The sequence below is a fragment of the Mobula hypostoma genome, chromosome 10, assembly GCF_963921235.1.
Source record: "Mobula hypostoma chromosome 10, sMobHyp1.1, whole genome shotgun sequence".
Classification (NCBI taxonomy): domain Eukaryota; kingdom Metazoa; phylum Chordata; class Chondrichthyes; order Myliobatiformes; family Myliobatidae; genus Mobula; species Mobula hypostoma.
The window spans coordinates 71,875,958-71,894,960 of NC_086106.1; the positions used below are offsets into that span (position 1 = coordinate 71,875,958).

At 40.0% G+C, this 19,003-nt stretch overlaps 1 protein-coding gene across 1 annotated transcript in view; it reads right to left on the reverse strand.

The window, feature by feature from the left end:
* Positions 1–19,003, reverse strand: part of pcdh11 (protocadherin 11) — an 828,012-nt gene that overhangs the window by 271,334 nt on the left and 537,675 nt on the right. The window contains exon 3 of the mRNA XM_063060629.1: positions 15,660–15,858. Coding sequence (XP_062916699.1) covers positions 15,660–15,858 — 199 coding nt within the window. The remainder of the gene's footprint in view (positions 1–15,659; positions 15,859–19,003) is intronic.

Sequence of the window (19,003 nt, forward strand, 5' to 3'; positions counted from 1 at the left end):
CTGCAGGGCACGGCTTCAGACAAAGGCTCCAGGCAAGGCAAGGCAAGGCAAGGCAAGGCAAGGCTTCAGACACTGGCTGCAGGGCACAGCTTCAAGAGGAAGGGGCAGAGAAGGGATTCAGACAAGGGGGTTTGGACAGGAACAATCCAGCAACTGAAAGCTGAACCAAGGAGCTATTTATGTAGCCAGCCCAAAATGTGAATCATATGTCTCAATTAGAGCACCCAACAGAAAAAAGGGAAAACCAGAAAACTTGGAATAAGGAACAATGGACCGGACCGTGAACCAGAATGCGGACTTCACGGACTGGATCATGACAGTTCGCAGCTTCCACTGCTGTTGCACTGATGTCAGTAAAAGGGAGTGTGAGTGGTGCAAGTTCTCCTAAAGTCAATAAATATCTCCTTTGTCTTGTTCACATTAAGGAAGGGTTTTTTTCCCCTGGCACCAGGTCTCACGCTGCTCCACCTCCTCTTTGTAAACTGTCCACTGATGAGCTCCATCACTGTTGTGTCATTGGCAAACTTGACGAAGAGGTTGTTTGGGTGTTTGTCTGTGTAGTTATATGTGAGCAGAGTGAAGAGCAATGGGCTCAGCATGTAGCCCTGGAGGAACACCCATGTTGAGGATGATAGGGAGGGAGCAGCAATTGTGCACACTGACTACCTGAGTTCTGTCTGTTAGGAAGTCCAACACCCAGTTGCATTTTGGAGATTTTAAATCAAAGGGTAGGAGTTTGTTCACCAAGATCTGTCAGACAATAGTGTTGAACGCTGAAATGAAATCCAGAAACAGCATTCTGACATAAGCGTCCTTGTTTTCTAAGTGTGTCAGGGCCAGGTGCATGACAGATGCGAGGACATCTATGCTACGGCATCTGTGTAAGCATATTGGTGACTGTACAATGTGGCAACAATGGAGTTTTCGATGTATGCCATTATCAATCATTCAAAGCACTTCATGATGATTGACATCAGTGCCACCAGGTGGTAGTTGTCTTGTTCTGGAGGTGTAGAGTTATTTGGTACAGGGATAAGTTCAAAGTAAATTTATTATCAAGGTACATTTATGTAACCATATACAACACTGAGATCCATTTTCTTACGGGCATACTCAATAAATCTATAATGGAATAATCATCATAGAATCAATGAAAGACTACACCAGCTTGCATGCAAAAGACAACAAACTACACAAATAAAAAAAGAAAGAAATAATAATATTAAATAAATAAGCAATAAATACGATGAATGTGAGATGAAGAGTCTTTAAAAGTGAGTCCATAGGCTGTGGAATCAGTTCAGTATTAGGGTGAGTGAAGTTATCCACTCTGGTTTAAGAGCCTGATGGTTGAGGGGTAGTAACTGTTCCTAAACATGGTGGTGTTAGTCATGAGACTCCTGTACCTTCTTTCTGATGGCAGCAGTGAGAAGAGAGCATGACCTGGATGGTGGGAGTCCTTGATGATGGATGATGCTTTTCTGCGACAACGCTCCATATAAATGTGTTCAATGGTGAGGAGGGCCTTACCTGAGATGGACTGGGCTATACCCATTACTTTTTGTAGGTTATTCCATTCAAGGGCATTGGTGTTTTCATACCAGACTGTGATGCCTACCGCCACACATCAATAGAAGTTTGTCGAGGTTTTAGATGTCATGCCAAGTCTTCACAAACTCCTCAGGAATTAATGGCACTGCCATGTTTTCTTTGTAATTACACACAATCTGCCCATGACAGATCCACCAAAATGATAACGCTGACGAATTTAAAGTTGCTGACCGGCTCCCCCTCTGATCCTCTGATGAGGACTGGCTCATGGACCTCTGGTATCTTCCTCCGAAAATCAATAATCAGCTCCTTGGTCTTGTTGGCATTGAGTAAGAGGTTGTTGTTATGGTAACATTCAGCAAGAATTTCAACCTCCCTCCCATATGCTGATTCATCACCACCTTTGACTCGGCCAATGACTGTGGTGTTATCAGCAAAATTTTTTCAAGGCATTGGAGTTCTGCTTAGCCACACAGCCTTGTGGTGCACCTGTGCTAATGGAGATTGTGGAGACGTTATTGCTGACTGGGGCTTGCAATTGAGTGAATCAGTGATCCAATTGCACAAGGAAGTATTGAGGCCATGGTCTTGAAACCAACTTATTTGTTTTGAGGGGATGATGGTACTGAATGCCAAGCTGTAGACAATAAAAAGGATCCTGATATGTTTCTTTGCTGTCCAGATGTTCTGGGCTTGAGTGAAGAGCCAATGAGGTGGCATCTGCCAGGGACTTGTTGCACCAGCAGACAAACTGGAGTAGATCCATGTCGCTTCGCAGGCAGGATTTGATGTGCTTCATCACCAGCCTCCTAGTGGTGTATGTGGCTGGACATCAAGGGCATTACAGAATACACAAGGGAAAAACAACGTCAATTTTAACAGTGGCACCTCCCTCCCTGATGCCCTAAGCAACTTTTATACACAATTCGAGCCATACAACACAATGCTGGCCATGAATGCTACACCCCTGCCAGGCTGAAGCAGGTGGGAACAGCAGCCTGATTGAGTGATGTGTTGAAGATATCAGTGAGCGGGAGTGTATTTGGTCTGGGATGTACTTAGCCTGGGATATTGTCTGACCTGGCTACCTTATGGGGGTTGACGGCTCATGTCTGCCGCTGTTACAGATAGTGGCTGCTCACCGGGGAAAGGGGTAGCCTTCATGGCCGCTGTTGTGTTTCATGCCTGGAAGCTTGCATAAAAATTGTTTCGAGCATCAGGGAGGGAGGCATCACTGGTAGAATCAATGCTTTTTTCCTTGCGTAGACTATAAAGCCCTTGATATCCAGTCACATATGCCAAGGATCGTTATCAGACAAATGTTCCTGAATTTTTTGTGTATAGGCAGCCTTTGTTCTCCTGATGTCAAAGATGAGGCTTCTTCTGGCTGCTCTAAGAGTTCTGTCACCAAACTCAAAGGCAGCATCTTGGGCTTTTAGTAGGGAGCGCACCTCTGTGTTCAGCCAGAGCTTCTGTTTGGGCTGTGAGAAGATTGTTCTGGAGGTACCAACATTGTCTACGCACTCTACGCACATGTAGCCGATGACAGATGAAGTATATTCCTTGAGGTCTGTGTCTTCACCATTTGTGGCGGCCTCCTAAAACATCTGCCAGCTGGTCCATTCAAAACAGTGTTGGAGTATAGAGATTGCCTCATTAGGCCATACAGTCATGGTCCTCCTGACTGGTTTCTCCATCTTCAGCAGCAATTGTTATGATGGAATTAACATTATGGAGATGTGTTCAAAGAGGCAAAGATGAGGGAATGGGATGGCTTTGTAATTACAGCATCTGCTTGTATAAATATGGTCCAGTCTGTTTGTTTCCCTAGAGCCATAGTGATTTGTTCGTGGTATTTGGGTAAAATACCCTGCAGGTTAACATGATTGAAGTCTCCTGCAATTATGAAAAGACCATCTGGCTGCTAGTCCTGCAGAGAGCTGAGGACCTTGCTGTTTGCACTTATGGGGACATATTCAGTAATGATGAACACAACAGTAAACTCCCTGAGCAGGTAATGCGGCCGGCATTTAAATGTAAAATGCTCAGTTTCCCTAGAGTAGAGACTGCTAACCACAGATGAGTTTGTGCACCAACCTTTGTTAATGTACACATCAATTCCCCCTCGTTTGGACTTCCCAATGGGGAGTTCCTGGCTGTGCAGAACAGAGTCATCCCATCGAGTTGAAACACTGAGTCAGGCATGTTGTTGTTTAACCATGTTTTGCTGAAAACCAGAATGCAGCAGTTTCTCATCTCTTCCTGTGTGCATTCATTCTCAGTCTCAGTAAGTCTATTAAATGTTCATGGTTTGAAATTCGAATCATACAGGAACACATCCCTCTTTCTTTCAGTAAAGAAAATGGTTGTTAAGATTATGTAGCATGACATCAACAGCTTCATGGGTTGCATAAATTCCTTCAAAGCAAAACTGTATATGGTTTCCTTCTATTTATTTATTTCAAAATATTAGGCAGGCAGTTTTGCTCTAACTGCAGTACCAACTGTAAATTGGTTTCAAAAGCCCTAATTTATTTCAAGTGACATATTCAGTATCCGTTAAGAAGAGGAAAATTCTTTCACAATTTCCTGTCAAGGAGCTATATTCAAATCCATTTCACCATAAATGCCAGCCCAAAATTATATATATGCAGCAGATTCTGGTTAATTGGGCCATCGGATAATCGGGGCAGCTGCTTATTTGTGACAACCTTTAAAGAACAAAACCAAATCAAGGAGATAACCAGGTTTCCCTTCATTTATTTGGGAAACTATTCTGCTTAATCGGGGCAGTCATGTGCACTTCTGAGGCCGTTACACACTACACTGTGCTTAGAGTGAACAGTAGTGCTAGTTGTGTTCGCTCGTGCTATGTTATCCATCTGAGTTAACATTTGCCAATTCAAAAGGGACTGATTTTTGATCAGATTTTAAAAATTTTGACTTAAAAAAATTTGTCTGAAACCCTAGCCAAAAAATATTTGACACCAGCTGAAAAAGTTCCCCTACTGGACCAGATTAAAAGCCATACACCTAACACTACTCACTGTCAGCTGACAGAGATAACTGAAGAGTCAAAAACTACAGTTGCACACTTGATAGATCAGCAAGATGAATTGAGAGAAGAATAGGCATTACACATGACAACAGGGAACATCTCAAAAATGAAATCATGAAGGCAAGGATCCAGATGTTCAAGCGGTGCTCAATCAATGATTTTCCATTGTAACTGGACGGGCAGTGGACCAATGTTAGAAAAAAAACAAGTCAGGGAAGCTAGCTAAGAAGCTGGTCATGGAGATTTTAAAGCAACAGGTGGCAGGTTGTTATGGAAAATGCTGGAAGTGAAAATGAAATGATTTCATTGCTTTAACAAGTTAGGGCCGATCAGAATTTGAAGGGTATCGCCACTCATCTTGAATGTTACAATGAAACTGAAGATTCTGGGGGATGCAGTTGTCAAAAGCATTGTAACAAAATGCTAAGGTAGAGAATATGAAGACGAGGAAAGTGATGAGGTTGAGCCAACCAAACTTGAGCCAGCGACTACACAGGATGGCAGGAAATTTATCATTGGATTATGATGTAACATCATGCAAGATGGCAATGAAAGCAATCCATTATTGGCACTAGATCCTGCACTGATTTTGTTCATTTACAGTCAATCAAAAACACACACCAGCATATACTCAATAAATTCCTCTGTTAGCAGCAAAAACACCATTTTATAATAATCTAGTAATATTGGTAGTGTTCTAATTAGTTCCGTATTTCATGTAAATGCATAATTTGCTACTCTCCTAACTGGTAGATTGTCTTTTTTATAACTTTTTAACAATTTCCATGAAACTTTGAATAATTGGGGCAGCCGTTTAATTGGGCCAAAACATACTGGTTCCAATGCGTCTCAATTAACCAGAAACCACTGTATTTAAATATATATATAGATACACACAAAATATATATGCAATTACTTCCATGGTTAAAATCTTCAAGCCACAAATATTAATTCACAAACTGCATTTATCTGAGGCTATTTAACAAGACTCTTGGCAGTGTGAAGGATCAGAGGGATCTTGGGGTCTGAGTCCATAGGACACTCAAAGCTGTTACGCAGGTTGACTCTGTAGTTAAGAAGGCATACGGTGCATTGGCCTTCATCAATCGTGGGATTGAGTTTAAGAGCCAAAAAGTAATGTTGCAGCTATATAGGACCCTGGTCAGACCCCACTTGGAGTACTGTGCTCAATTCTGGTCACCTCACTACAGGAAGGACGTGGAAACCATAGAAAGGATGCAGAGGAGATTTACAAGGACGTTGCCTAGGTTGTGGAGCATGCCTTATGAGAATAGGTTGAGTGAACTCGGCCTTTTCTCCTTGGAGCAACGGAAGATGAGAGGTGACCTGATTGAGGTGTATAAGATGATGAGAAGCACTAATCATGAGGGTGTTCAGAGGTTTTTCCCCAGGGCTGAAATGGCTAGCACAAGAGGGTATAGTTTTAAGGTGCTTGGAAGTAGGTACAGAGGAGATGTCAGGGGTAAGTTTGTTTATGCAGAGAGTGGTGAGTGCATGGAATGGGCTGCCGGTGGCGGTGGTGGAGGCGGAAATGATAGGGTCTTTTAAGAGACTCCTGGATGTCTACATGGAGCTTAGAAAAATAGAGGGCTATGGGTTATCTGAGGTAGGGACATGTTCAGCACAGCTTTGTGGGCTGAAGGGCCTGCATTGTGCTGTATGTTTTCTATGTTTCTAAGAATTTTATCAATTTCAAATCACAAGTATCCTGTGTTTCCAAATAAGCAGATATGTTGTCACCAAAACACTGCAAGATTCTGCCTCACTGGTCAGTCATCCCTTGATGGCATGTAATTTTGGTCTGAGCTTTGGTGCATCATTACAAACATGCCCACAGAACAGGAAGCAATTAGCTATCAGACTTTGAAATATATTTTTTATATATCAGCAAAGTACTGAAAACACAATTAGGGGAAAACAACTTCCCAGGGCATAATTTAGTCATAGTAGATCCTAGAGTGGATAGCTATGGAGCAAAACATATTGGTGCATTTATAGTTACAGGCTCCATAATCAATGAAGTCATGTATTGAAATTATATTTTTATGTGAAACATGACTTATTTCAGTTGAAGACATTTATTGTTATTGTGTTATGATTTCTCATTTAAGGTTTTTCAGCTAAACCTCTGTGTAGTGAACAGAATAGGATACTTTTTTTTACTAACTGGTGTTATCTGACAATCACTACCATATTTAGACCTGTATGCATTACATTCAGTTCCTTCAGTTTTCACCTTGCCCCTTACGCATTTCATCTTTAAATCCTGCAATTGAGTCATTAATGCTTGAGGTGAGAAGCTATTCTGAAAGCTAACAGCTCTAAATTGAAGATATTCTTGCCTCAGCAATATCGAAGTTTCTGCTGAGCTAATAACCATGATTTCCAACCCTCTGGATGAAATACTACACTAATAGTAATGTTTGTTTTACAAAGTACTCTTACAATGGCTCTGCTTTGAATTGTTTTTCCCATATAAATTACATTGAGATATCTTTATTGCTTTTCATGCTTACAGGACACCAACCTACTCATAGACCCTCCTTCGAATTTTTAATACAAATGTGGGGGAATTCATTTTCAGAATGAGAATCTGTGGGAACTAAATTTACAAAGTAAGTACTTTAAATTTAAAACGTGCTATAATGATGAATAAAATTGAGGGCAATGAGACTGTTGTTCCAAATGCTGTTTTACGATTATACATAATTTTTATTTCTTTCTTCACCAGCATATCAGATTTAGACCTTTGTGTGTTATATTGATTTCTCAGAATAAAAGAAAACAATTTTCTATAGTCAAATATTCATATATTTATACTCTGTGGATCTGTTCTACTTGTAAATTCTTCCTGCACAAATGTTGCAATTTATAATACTGAGTATTTTGCAAGCAACATCTTTGTGAGGTTGCTGATAAATTTCACACATATTTGTGCTTCCAGAAATACGTACTGAGGGACTCTACTGGTTATAGACAAAAAATAGAACTAATCATATTAATGACCACATTCCATTTCTTAATATCTGGATAATTGATTATCCAATTTACAGTTTTCTCCCGGATCCCATGAGTTTTAATTTTAGATTTTGCTTTTAAATGGCAATTGTTGTGAAGCTGAAGAATGTTGTAGCAATCTCATTACTACCAACTAACTCACTTATATCTTCATAGGCTTTCTTTAAATTTGTTAGGCATGATCTGTCTTTCAGACATCTGTATAAGCTTCAGTTTATTGGAATTATTTTTATTGGATACTTGTGAATTACTGCATTTGGAATAGATTGCAATGTATTATCCCTATATAGACATCAAGATAACAAGCCTATAATTCCCAAGACCATGCTTCTGACCTTTTCAAAGGACTGAAATCTGTTCATACAGAAGAAATGAAAGTACTTGCAGTACATGCCAAATGTTGTAAGGTGCTTCCACAGGTTAAGTACAATTAGCTGTGGATGCATGATCCGCATGGATAATGTTTTTAGAGCTATTTTATTCACAGTATTTAGTTTATCAGGGCCACTTGAAATGTCATCATGCATTTGATAGTGATACAGTGCAGAATTTTACTATCTTAGTAAGAGAATGCAGAGGAGAGTGTAGTTTATACAATGAAAGATAAAGCTTCTGTGGGATTGGAAGTAGAGGAGGTAAAGAACTGATTGAACTGAGGAACAAAATTTGCCAGAATAGAAGTGTGGGGGAGGAGAACAAGCTGTCAGATGGGTAAATAATGTAAGAAGGGGAATGCAGGAGGGTCGAGGGGGGATGAGAGAATAATGTTAAAGTTGGGAAGTGATAGATGCGAGAGGAAAAGAGCTGAAGAAGAAGGAATCTGATAGGCGAGGACGGTAGACCATGATCGACCAATCACCTGCCAGCTTGTGCTTCTTCCCCTCTCCCCACCCTAACCACATTGCGAGCCTCTCAGAAATAGGGAAAATATGAGGGCTAGTCTGAATGAAAAGGAAACATTGATTTTGAAGGAATAATTGGTTCTGAAAGCGAACTGGCTCTGAAAGCCCTTGCACTAGTTGGCATGCAACATAAGGTTGAGAAAGTAGTAACTGTAGAGATAGTGAATGCATCAGTTGCCACCTATCAAACTTACATTGCTTCTCAAATAATTCCCACAGAATGGAAGGTAACAAAAGTAACTCCACTATTTAAGAAAGGCAAGAAGGGGAAAAGAAAGGACAATAGACCATTAGGTTGGCATCAGCAATAGATAAAATGTCAGAATCTTTTATTAAGCAAATGATGGCAGGGAACTTAGGAAATATTAATAGGATTTGGTGAGGTCAACGCTGATTGATGAAAGGGAAATCTTGCTTAAGCAGAATGGATGAGGAGAACCAGTGGGTAAGGTTCATTTGAATTTTCAGAAGACCTGTATCAGAAATAACACAATAAGTTGTTGAACAAAATTACAGCAAGTAGGAAGGATGCACAATTTACTGGTGTAGGGTGAAATTTGTTAATGTGTAGGAAGCAGCCATTTGTTAACATCCAGAAAGCAGAACCTAAATAGGCCATTTTCAGAGGAGTGACCACTGGGGTTGGTTCAGTGATTTGGATAGGGTGAGATATGCTTTGCTGATAACACACAGCTATGTGGCAGTGTGAATTATGAGGAGAATGGAGAGAACATATTAGATAGAATATAATGTAGAGAAATGAGAGCTGAAACAATATAGTCAAATAGAATGGAAATAAGTAATAGATGCTGGTCTTATCAGATACTTGTCAGTACTTGGACAGGAACACCTTAACATATTTGAATTATAAACAACCAGGAAGGCAAATGGTACCTTGGCCTTTATTGTGAGAGAAATTAGGCATAATAGTAGAGAGATCTTAAATACAACTATACAGGACTCAGTGAAACTGTACCTACAGAACTGCGTACAGGTTTAATCTTTGTATCAAAGGACAGATATAATTGTAACAGAGAAACTGTAGCATAGTTTTAATAAAGTGATTCCTGGGATGACGGAATAAGAAGTTTCCATATGAGGAAATATCAAGCAGACTTGCCGAGACTTTAGGGAAATGAGAGGTGATATCATTGGAACATGCAAAAATCCTTGTAAGACATGGCAGTCTTGAAATGACGCTTTCCCTGGTTTAGGTGTCTAGAATAAGTGGTCACGGACTCAAAATATGGGACAAGTATTCATTTGTGAGATGACAAGAGATTTCTTCTGCCAAAGATTTCAAACCTTTGAAATTCTCTATCGAATATGGCTGTGGAGGTTCTATCATTAAGTATATTTATAGTGATGAATAGATTTTAGAACCATAAGAAATATGGGTAAGTGCAGGTATGTGTGCTCAGAATAAGGTCAGCCAAAGTCCTATTTCATCTGGATCAAGTGTGTAATGAAACCCCAGATTCTTCCCCCTCCTTGTTTGGACCTAACAGCCTCGAGAGGCTGAATGTCCTACTTCTGTTCCCTTCTTCCAATGATTTCTCTTTAGTGATAGGCTCAATCTATCTGGCCCACAGCTGGAGAGTCTGAAGTATTAATCTTCCTTAAAGTAGGTTCTTTATTTTCACCATCTGGTTCACATTGAATAACACTACATATTTCTATGCTTTAAGTATTTATTCACCAGAAAAATCATATTTTCATTTTCAGTATCTCTTTGAAATGCCTACAGATACTGCACATAGCAAACCGCTGTAATTCTGCATTTAATATTGGTTTTCCTGTTTAAAAGAAAACAATAGTTGCATTTCAAGTAACATACTTCTGCTAAACATTGAAAAACTTTGTGGCTTATTTACCATTATGCAAATTTGAAGGTTGATCAGTGATGTTCTGCAATTCAAATCTAATGTCAAACTTGTATAGAGGAAACACTCCAGTTTGTTTGAGATCACTAAATTGATTGTAAACTTCTATAGAGTAAATAGTTTAGAACTTTATTTTTCATCACGTCAATGGCAATTTTAGAGTATCCCCATCCCAATCTAACTGTTTTAGAGCCAATTAACCAGTTTTGTTTTGTAAACTATTGTGAAACAAAGAAGTGAGACCAGCTAATTTACACTTTGCAGGGATCCAAGGAAACCTGCTTTCTTTTTATATAATGACGTTGGTCGATGGAAAAATATTGGTTGAAGTAACAGCCAAATTCCATTAAATAGGAACTGGAATTATGTTACATTCATCTCAAAGAGTTACTGGGACCAAGATTAATAACACACCAGAAACTCAGCAGCTCTGTTCGTGAACTTTCTTCACCCTACTCTATTGGACTGTCAGACAAGTACTTGAAATGAAGTTTGAACCCCAGGCCCTTCGATACAGAGATAAGGATGCTGCCACTGAGACAAAGCAGAGATCCATTTGTTACACAGACTCTGAGCTTTAATTGAAGATATTTGTTTTGTTTATAGTGCAGCCAGTTTTTAGTGTTGCAATGAACTTAGCTTTGCATCTACATCTTACAATTTTGTTTACACATTTAGAGGTGCAGAAGTTATTTCAAATATCTGGGAAGTTAGAAATATGCTGAGGGACATGTGAAGACAGACACAGAATGTAATTTATTCCCTTGTTATTATTTATACACCAATATAATTTTTCTTGTCTCAGCCTATAATTTTGAAAATGTTTTACTTTTACATACTTAAGGAAGTTTTCACAATTTTTTTCTTTGAGGGGACCCTATTTTTGACTTTCATTTTCCTTATCAGCTTCTTGTTGTTCCTTTGCTGAGATATGATATTTTGCTCATCTTAGGGTTTATTGCTCCTTCTAGCAATGTTATGTCTTTTCCTGTAATGTAATATCATTTAACTTCTATTGTTAGCAACAACTGGACTGGTTATTTTTCTGTATTTATATTCCTTAGGGGAAATATTTTGTTGCACATTTTGACTTAATTCATCGAAATTTACTAATCTCCAGTTTACTGACATATCTTTTAGAACATGGAACATAGAACAGCATACACAGGAACAGGCCCTTTGGCTCACAATGTTGTACCAATCAAATGCCCAACTAAATTAATTGCTTCTGTCTACACAATGTCCATACTCGTCCATTCTCTGCACATTCATGTGCCTATCTAAGAGCGTCTTGAATACTTCTATCAAATTTGCCTCTACCACAACAGGCAGTGCATTCCAGACATTCACCACTCTTAATGTAAAGTACTTGCCCCACACATCGCCTTTGAATTTATTTTCTCTCACCTTAAATTCATGCTCTCTAGTACCAGACATTTAACTATCAAAACCAATATGCACTTTTATAATTGCTCTATCTCAAAGTAATTTAAATCATTTTCAAATTTGACATAAAATCATATCACATTAGGATCACTCTTCCCAAAAGACCTGTCAATTTATTTTTAACAATCTACATGTAAATTCAAATCCCCCATAATTATTGTATTAACCTTGTTATTTTAGCCAACTGTAACGAAAACCAATTTCCCCCGGGATCAATAAAGTATGATTATGACTATGACTATGACTATATACACCATTACAGTATTATCTGGAGGCCCACAGACAGTTCCCACAATGTTTTCTTCTCCTTGCTATTTCTCAACTTCACTTAAAATTAAAACGGCACTTAAACTTCACTTCTCAAGTTAAAATTTTTCCTCATAACTGTCTGTTATCCCATGCTGTTAAATCTTTTCCTTTTCCATTCATCTATCACTTTTAAAATTCAAGAGCTCGGCAACATGAATCTACCAATGTTAATTAATTAAGAATCATGCATTCATAATGGTTAATAGATTGTGCTGATGTATTTCCATCAGTGGCAGTAATTCAATCACCCTTTAAAAATTGTTGCATGTATTCACGTAAAGGCCCTTCGATCTTATCTTTTTACTACTTTTACCTGCACCAACTCTAATCAAAGACCGCATTCATATGTTCTATGATCTTTCTTTTCCTACCTGGTTGATCTATCATCATCCTTGTGCTACTCTGAACTATTGCTTGTCCTTCAACTTTAACTTTCTAAGTTTCTCCTCACAAGAACGTTCTCCTCTGCTATTTAGTTTAAGCCACTATCAGTGCGAGCTATTCACTCAGACACTGGCCCACCCCATTCAGTTGAAGCTTATTTCTAAATAATAGCTCCAAATTTCCTCAATAAAGGAGCTAATGGCCCATGAATAGAATCCTATTTCTCTCTCATCAGTCTTTGGGCATCATTGTCTTTGATTTCATTGACCCAAAGCCAAACTGCATGCATGCCCACTGGCGGTGTAGTGACATCAGCACCGGACTTCAGAGTGAGTGATCCAATGTTTGAATCCAGCTGGCTCCTTGCATGCATTCCATCCGTGCTGGGTTGGGTGTTGAGATAGCAACCTGGCCTCGTAAAAAAAACACAGACAAAATGCTAAATAAATGGCAAGGTTGCCACTCAGTGCACCACAAGGCACGGAGAGGAATAACAATCTGCATGTATCTCAGGTAATATAGCAGGTTATTATCTTTGTGGCTCTGATTTCTAACTGGGACTCTCGAAGCATATACTTTCAGCAGTATACTTCCTTCTTTCAGCTGTCTGTATCATTGACTTTATATTGCCATCACAACTACAATAGATACCTCTATTCCCACTCCACTCCCTCTCCAACTCTGCAGAGAGGTCTTTAGCCATACACCAAGCAGACAACAGAGTCTTCAGGACTCATGTTTAGAGAGACTTAGACCTGTCTTGTTAATTACACTATTCCCAAACACTAAGACATACCACTTTACAACATCCTTCACTGGAAACCCAAGCCACTAAGAACACTTAAGAGCCCAAGACTCTGTTGTATTATTCTTCTTGAAGATTACAAAATTAGTAATTGCTTTTGGCGGTGGTCTGGTGAATTTGTTGTCATGGGGGGGGAGGTGGATAGTGATGCGATGTCAGTGAACATGAACAGAAATAGAAAGGTACTCTATAATTTGGTGAGGTAATCACCTTGTGGCAGTCCGGTGGACAATTCATGCAGGGTAGGCAGGTTAGCATGATCTGGGAGGAAGAACCACTCTTCACTCCTGAATGATGTGAGATGCTGGAAAGGAATTTGCCCATTTTTGGGTATTGGAATTCATCTGTCCCAAGATCAACTTAAAATATACTGCATATTGAATGAGGTGGATTTCACATCAATTGGTATACTAAAATTAAAATAACACATTTGAAGAACTAGAGGCCAGTTGTCTGCTATATGGAAGATATAGACAATCTTTTATCCTTTCTGCCAACTTTCTTCCCTTTCCTCTTCCTCTTTGGACATTGTTAGTGAATTTGCAAAGATCACCACCTTGTCCCTGAAATTGTTCTTCATGTAATGTTGATAGAAAAACCACAACCAAATCATCACATTACCTAGGAGCAGGAGCTCATTACTTTCCAAGGTTGCTTTTAAAATAGTGAAGATGAGAATTTAAACTGCTTTACATCTGTGAGCATTCACTCCAATATAAAGCCCTTGGATAGGGTTCAGAGGAGTCAAGAAACCTTGCCTATTCCTTTTGTTACTACAGATTGCCACTGTGGAACAGGATTAACTATCAAAATCCAAATCAAACAATCAAGTCTGAGACCACCCCCATAAGTAGGGCTTACCACACATATATATTTTACTGGTTATTGAAAGAGCTATCAATATTATTTGGAAGTAATTTAGAGAAACCGTACCCACTTACATTCACTCAGACTAAACATATTTATCCATGAACATTCTGCTTGTCTCCTATTGTACTTATTTATTACATTGAAACATTCTTCTTATTCAGTGACAAATTTCATTACTTCTAATTTCATATTATAGATGTCGAAGTCATCCATTTAGTATTCACATTGTCCTGATATCAAGAACAACTTGAAACTGAAATTAACTTGCTTAATACTGATGGATAAGGAAAGCCAACTTTTACCATGGCTGATGTTAATAGCTGTGCCCTATTTCCTATTCAGGAGTGAAAGTAATGGAGAGGTGAGTGTTGCACACATGAATCCTATAATACACTTCATCACAAGAACTTTGTAAAAATTGGCAGATCCAGAAGAAGAATTAGTCTTTCAGGGTTGTGATACTTAAATAGCTATATTCCCTCCTCGCGATTTCAGTTCAAGCACTGTTGAATTAAAACTGGCAGCAGCGCAACAGGATTGACACAGGAAGAAATGGAAAATCAGCAGTGGGTGCCAGGACTGTAATCAGGAGCAAGCATTGCAACTTAAATTTCACAGCACTGGAGGAATGCAGCTACAGCATATTTATTGACAAAAATAAGAAAGAACTGAGGTGGATGACAGTTAATATAGTTATTGATTCCAGCCAAGCCGAAGCTGGAAGCTGATGGAATATAAGCTTTGTAATAGCCAAACTCTAATATAAGAGTAGTGGATTTTGAGCCCTTTATTTTGCATAAGCTCCTTAGGTTTCCTTTTGCACAAGTACATACATATAGTCGATTTAATAAACCAATCACAGACTGAAATCTGCAGGCCGGAAAGGGGTGAGATAAGTTTTATAAAAGTCATGGAAAAAGAAAAGGAGTTATGTGCAGGATTATAGGCAAGGGCAGGGAAGTGGGATAAATTGGATCAATCTTTCAGAGAGTCAATGGAGACACAGTGGATTGGCTGGCCTCCTCATGGCCCAACGGGCCAGATGGCCTACTCCTGCTCCCATTTCTTATGTTCTCATGTTCTTATGACTCCAAAACAGCAGTGCAAATCTAAATATAGGTCATCAGCCCTTGATACATATTTTTTCAAACCCATCGGTGCAAGGGACATTTGCTAACCACTATTCATGATTAATTGATTAAAACATTTCTATAATAACATACTCCCATAACAAATCATTTCAAATTACCAAGCCTTTCCTCCAGTTGTTTTAACGTGGACTCTTTTAACAAATGGCTCAGCAGGTCTGTATGTTTGAAGCAGATATGTAGGTCAGAGCTGTTTATTAACACTGTTCATTAGCTCTTATAATTACCTCAGGTAATTCGTCTCAAACACAGGAAATCACTTACTGGACTCAGGGTCCGAGTTGCCATCACCTTCAGTCCTGCTGTTAGGGGATGCTTGCTCGTAGTACTCTTCCTGCGGGAAGCCGAGAGGCAGAGGGTGTGAAGTACTGGCACTGCTGTTGGGTTCATGGTCTCCCAACCCACTGTCACTGCAGCTTTCCTGAGAGCCATCAGGGAGGTGGAATGTAACCCTTCGCTGTGACTAAGAAGGAACAAAAAGATCTGTCAATTTACATCTACTATCAGACATGACCATTGTTTTTTACAAACTTGTCAAATATTTATTTTATATCCTCAAATTTCACCTCGTGATATTATGAAGGCATTAATTGTTGATGGATTAAGGCTCCCAGGATAGATCATTTATCTCAGTGACCACACTTCCAGTTCATGTTTGGATGGTAAATGTTAACCAGCCATTGGGTAGGAAGAGTGTTATATCTGAGCCAGCTCATATACAGTGATAGCACCCTGCAAGCAGATAAGTTGCCCACCCTAACACAGACAGAAGCTAGGTGTTAAACAAATTTGGGTCTCATGATGTCAGTAAGGCAGCTTGACACTCTTTAAAGCAGTCCTGAACAGGGGAACTTTCCCTCCAGTCAAAAGCGTGTCAACAGGAGAAAAGATTACATGGAGTTGATAATGCAGACTTCACAAAGAAAGTTGGAATCTCTTCTGCATGATATATCTTACTATCCAATTCCCTTGTATCACAGGATTTTGGCACAATGCCTCTCAGCTGGAAGCTGCTGAGTGACCAGAATTCCCTGCCAACATCTGGTCTGCAAAGGTTTTCTACATCGATGAGCAGATTGGGGCAGCACAGTAACGTAATGGTTAAGACAACACTTTATTGTATTGGCGACCTGGGTTTAATTCCCACCACTGCCTGTAAGGAGTTTGTATGTTCTCCCCATGACTGCGTGGGTTTCCTCCGGGTGCTCCAATTTCTTCCAGCAGTCCAAAGACATATCAGTTGATAGGTTAATTGGTCGTTGTAAATTGTCCTGTGAATAGGCTAGCGTTAAATCAGGAATTGCTGGGCGGCATGTTTGAAGGGCCAGAGGGTCCATTTTGTGCTGTATCTCAATAAATAAATACATAATAAACATGTCACCCAATGGAATGGCTCCTAGCTCCATCACAAACAAGAGCAAATCTGCAGATGCTGGAAATCTGAGCAACACACACAAAATGCTGGAGGAACTTAGTAGGCCAGGTAGCATCTAGGAAAAGAGTACAGTTTACATTTTGGGCCGAAACCCTTCAACAGGACTAGAGAAAAAAGAGCTGAGAAGTAGATTTAAAAGGTGTGGGGAGGGGAGAGAGAAACACAAGATGATAGGTGAAACCTGAAGGGGAAGGGGATGAAGTAAAGAGCTTGGAAGGTGATTGATGAAAGAGACAGAAGGCCATGGAAGAAAGAAAAAAGGGGGAGCGGTAGGAGTACCAGAGGGAAGTGATGGGTGGGCAAGGAGGTAACATGAGAGAGGGAAAAGGGGATGGGAAATGGTGAAGTGGAGCGGGGAGGCATTACTGGAAGTTTGTGAAATCAATATTTATGTCATCAGGTTGGAGGTTACCCAAACGGAATACAAGACGTTGTTCCTCCAACCTAAGTGTGGCCTCATCACGACAGTAGAGGAGGCGATGGATAGACATATCGGAATGGGAATGGGAAGTGGAAATAACATGGGTGGCCACTGGGAGATCCTGCTTGTTCAGGTGGACAGAGCATCAATGCTCGGCAAAGTAGTCTCCCAATCTACATCGGATCTTACCAATATACAGTACGCCAAACCGGGAGCACTGGACATTGTATATGACCCCAACAGATGCACAGGCAAAATGTCGCCTCACCTGGAAGGACTATTTAGGGCCCTGAATGGTAGTGAGGGAGGAGATGTAGGGGCAGGTGTAGCATTTGATCTGCTTGCAAGGATAAATGCCAGGAGGGAGCTCACTGGGGAGGGACCAATAGAAAAGGGAGTTGCATGGGGAACAATCTCTGCAGAAAGCAGGAAGTGGGGGGAAAAGAAAGATTTTCCTGATGATGGGATCCTGTTGGAAATTGTGGAAATTTCGGAGAATTATGTGCTGGATTTGGAGGCTGGTCAGGTGGTAGGCAAGTACAAGAGGAAACTTATCCCTGGTAGAATGGCAGGAGGATGGGGTAAGAGCGGACGTGCATGAAATGGACGAGCTGTGATTGAAGGCAGCGTTGATGGTGGAGGAAGGGAAGACCCTTTCTTTGAAAAAGGAGGACATCTCCTTTGTTCTTGACTGAAAAGCCTCATCCTGAGAGCAGATGCAGCGGAGGCAGAGGAATTGAGAGAAGGGGATGGCGTTTTCACAAGTAACAGGGTGGTAAGAGTTGTAGTCCAGGTGGCTGTGAGAGTCTGTGTGTTTATAATAGACATTAGTGGATAACCTGTCTCCAGAGATAGAGACAGTGAGATTGAGAAAGGGCGGAAGGTTTCGGAAATGGACCAGGTAAATTTAAGGGCAGGGTGGAAGTTGGAGGCAAAGTGGATGAAGTCGATGAGTTCAGCATGGGTACAGGAAGCAGCACCATTACAGTCATCGATATAGCATATGAAAAGTGCGGGGTGGTCACCAGAGTATGCTTGCAATATAGACTGCTCCACGTAGCCAACAAAAAAGGCAGACATAGCTGGGATCCATGCGAGTGTCCATGGCTACACCTTTTGTTTGAAGGAAGTAGGAGAACCAAACGGGAAATTATTTAGAGTGAGGACAAGTTCCACTAGGTGGAGAAGACTGGTGGCACAGTGGAACCAGCTGCATTTGTTGGCGGGAAGTTAACCCACCAGGGAACAGTTTTATCCCAGTTAAAAATTTTTGTAATCCTCCACTAAACGTCAACCATTCAGCAATACATATCCGGTTCCTTACAAACTAAAAGTTTCTTAGCTGATACAGTTATTATCACCAGACCCCACAAGAAAAATAACAAGTTAATCAAAGTCACATGCAGTCAATACAGGGAGAGCTTATTTTTGAAAAAAACCTCTTTCTCTATTCATCAAACAATTAATGGTACCAGCTGGAAATTAGAGATATCAGATGTTATTTGTGTTGAAGAATAAACAGAATCAAAGGTCACTGACATTTTAGTGTTCCTACATTCCTGCTCTTCTATAGTTTCTACTAGCCTATGCAACATTATTTTGTTCCCTTTCCCCGAATCATTCTTAGCGTTCTTCTCTACACAGACTGAGCCTTCAGAAGAATTATAGCCATTAACATGCATAAACATGAAGATATCATTGTTGTGTAAATCTTCAAGAACCTCAGTGTAAAATACTGCAGGTCAATGGATG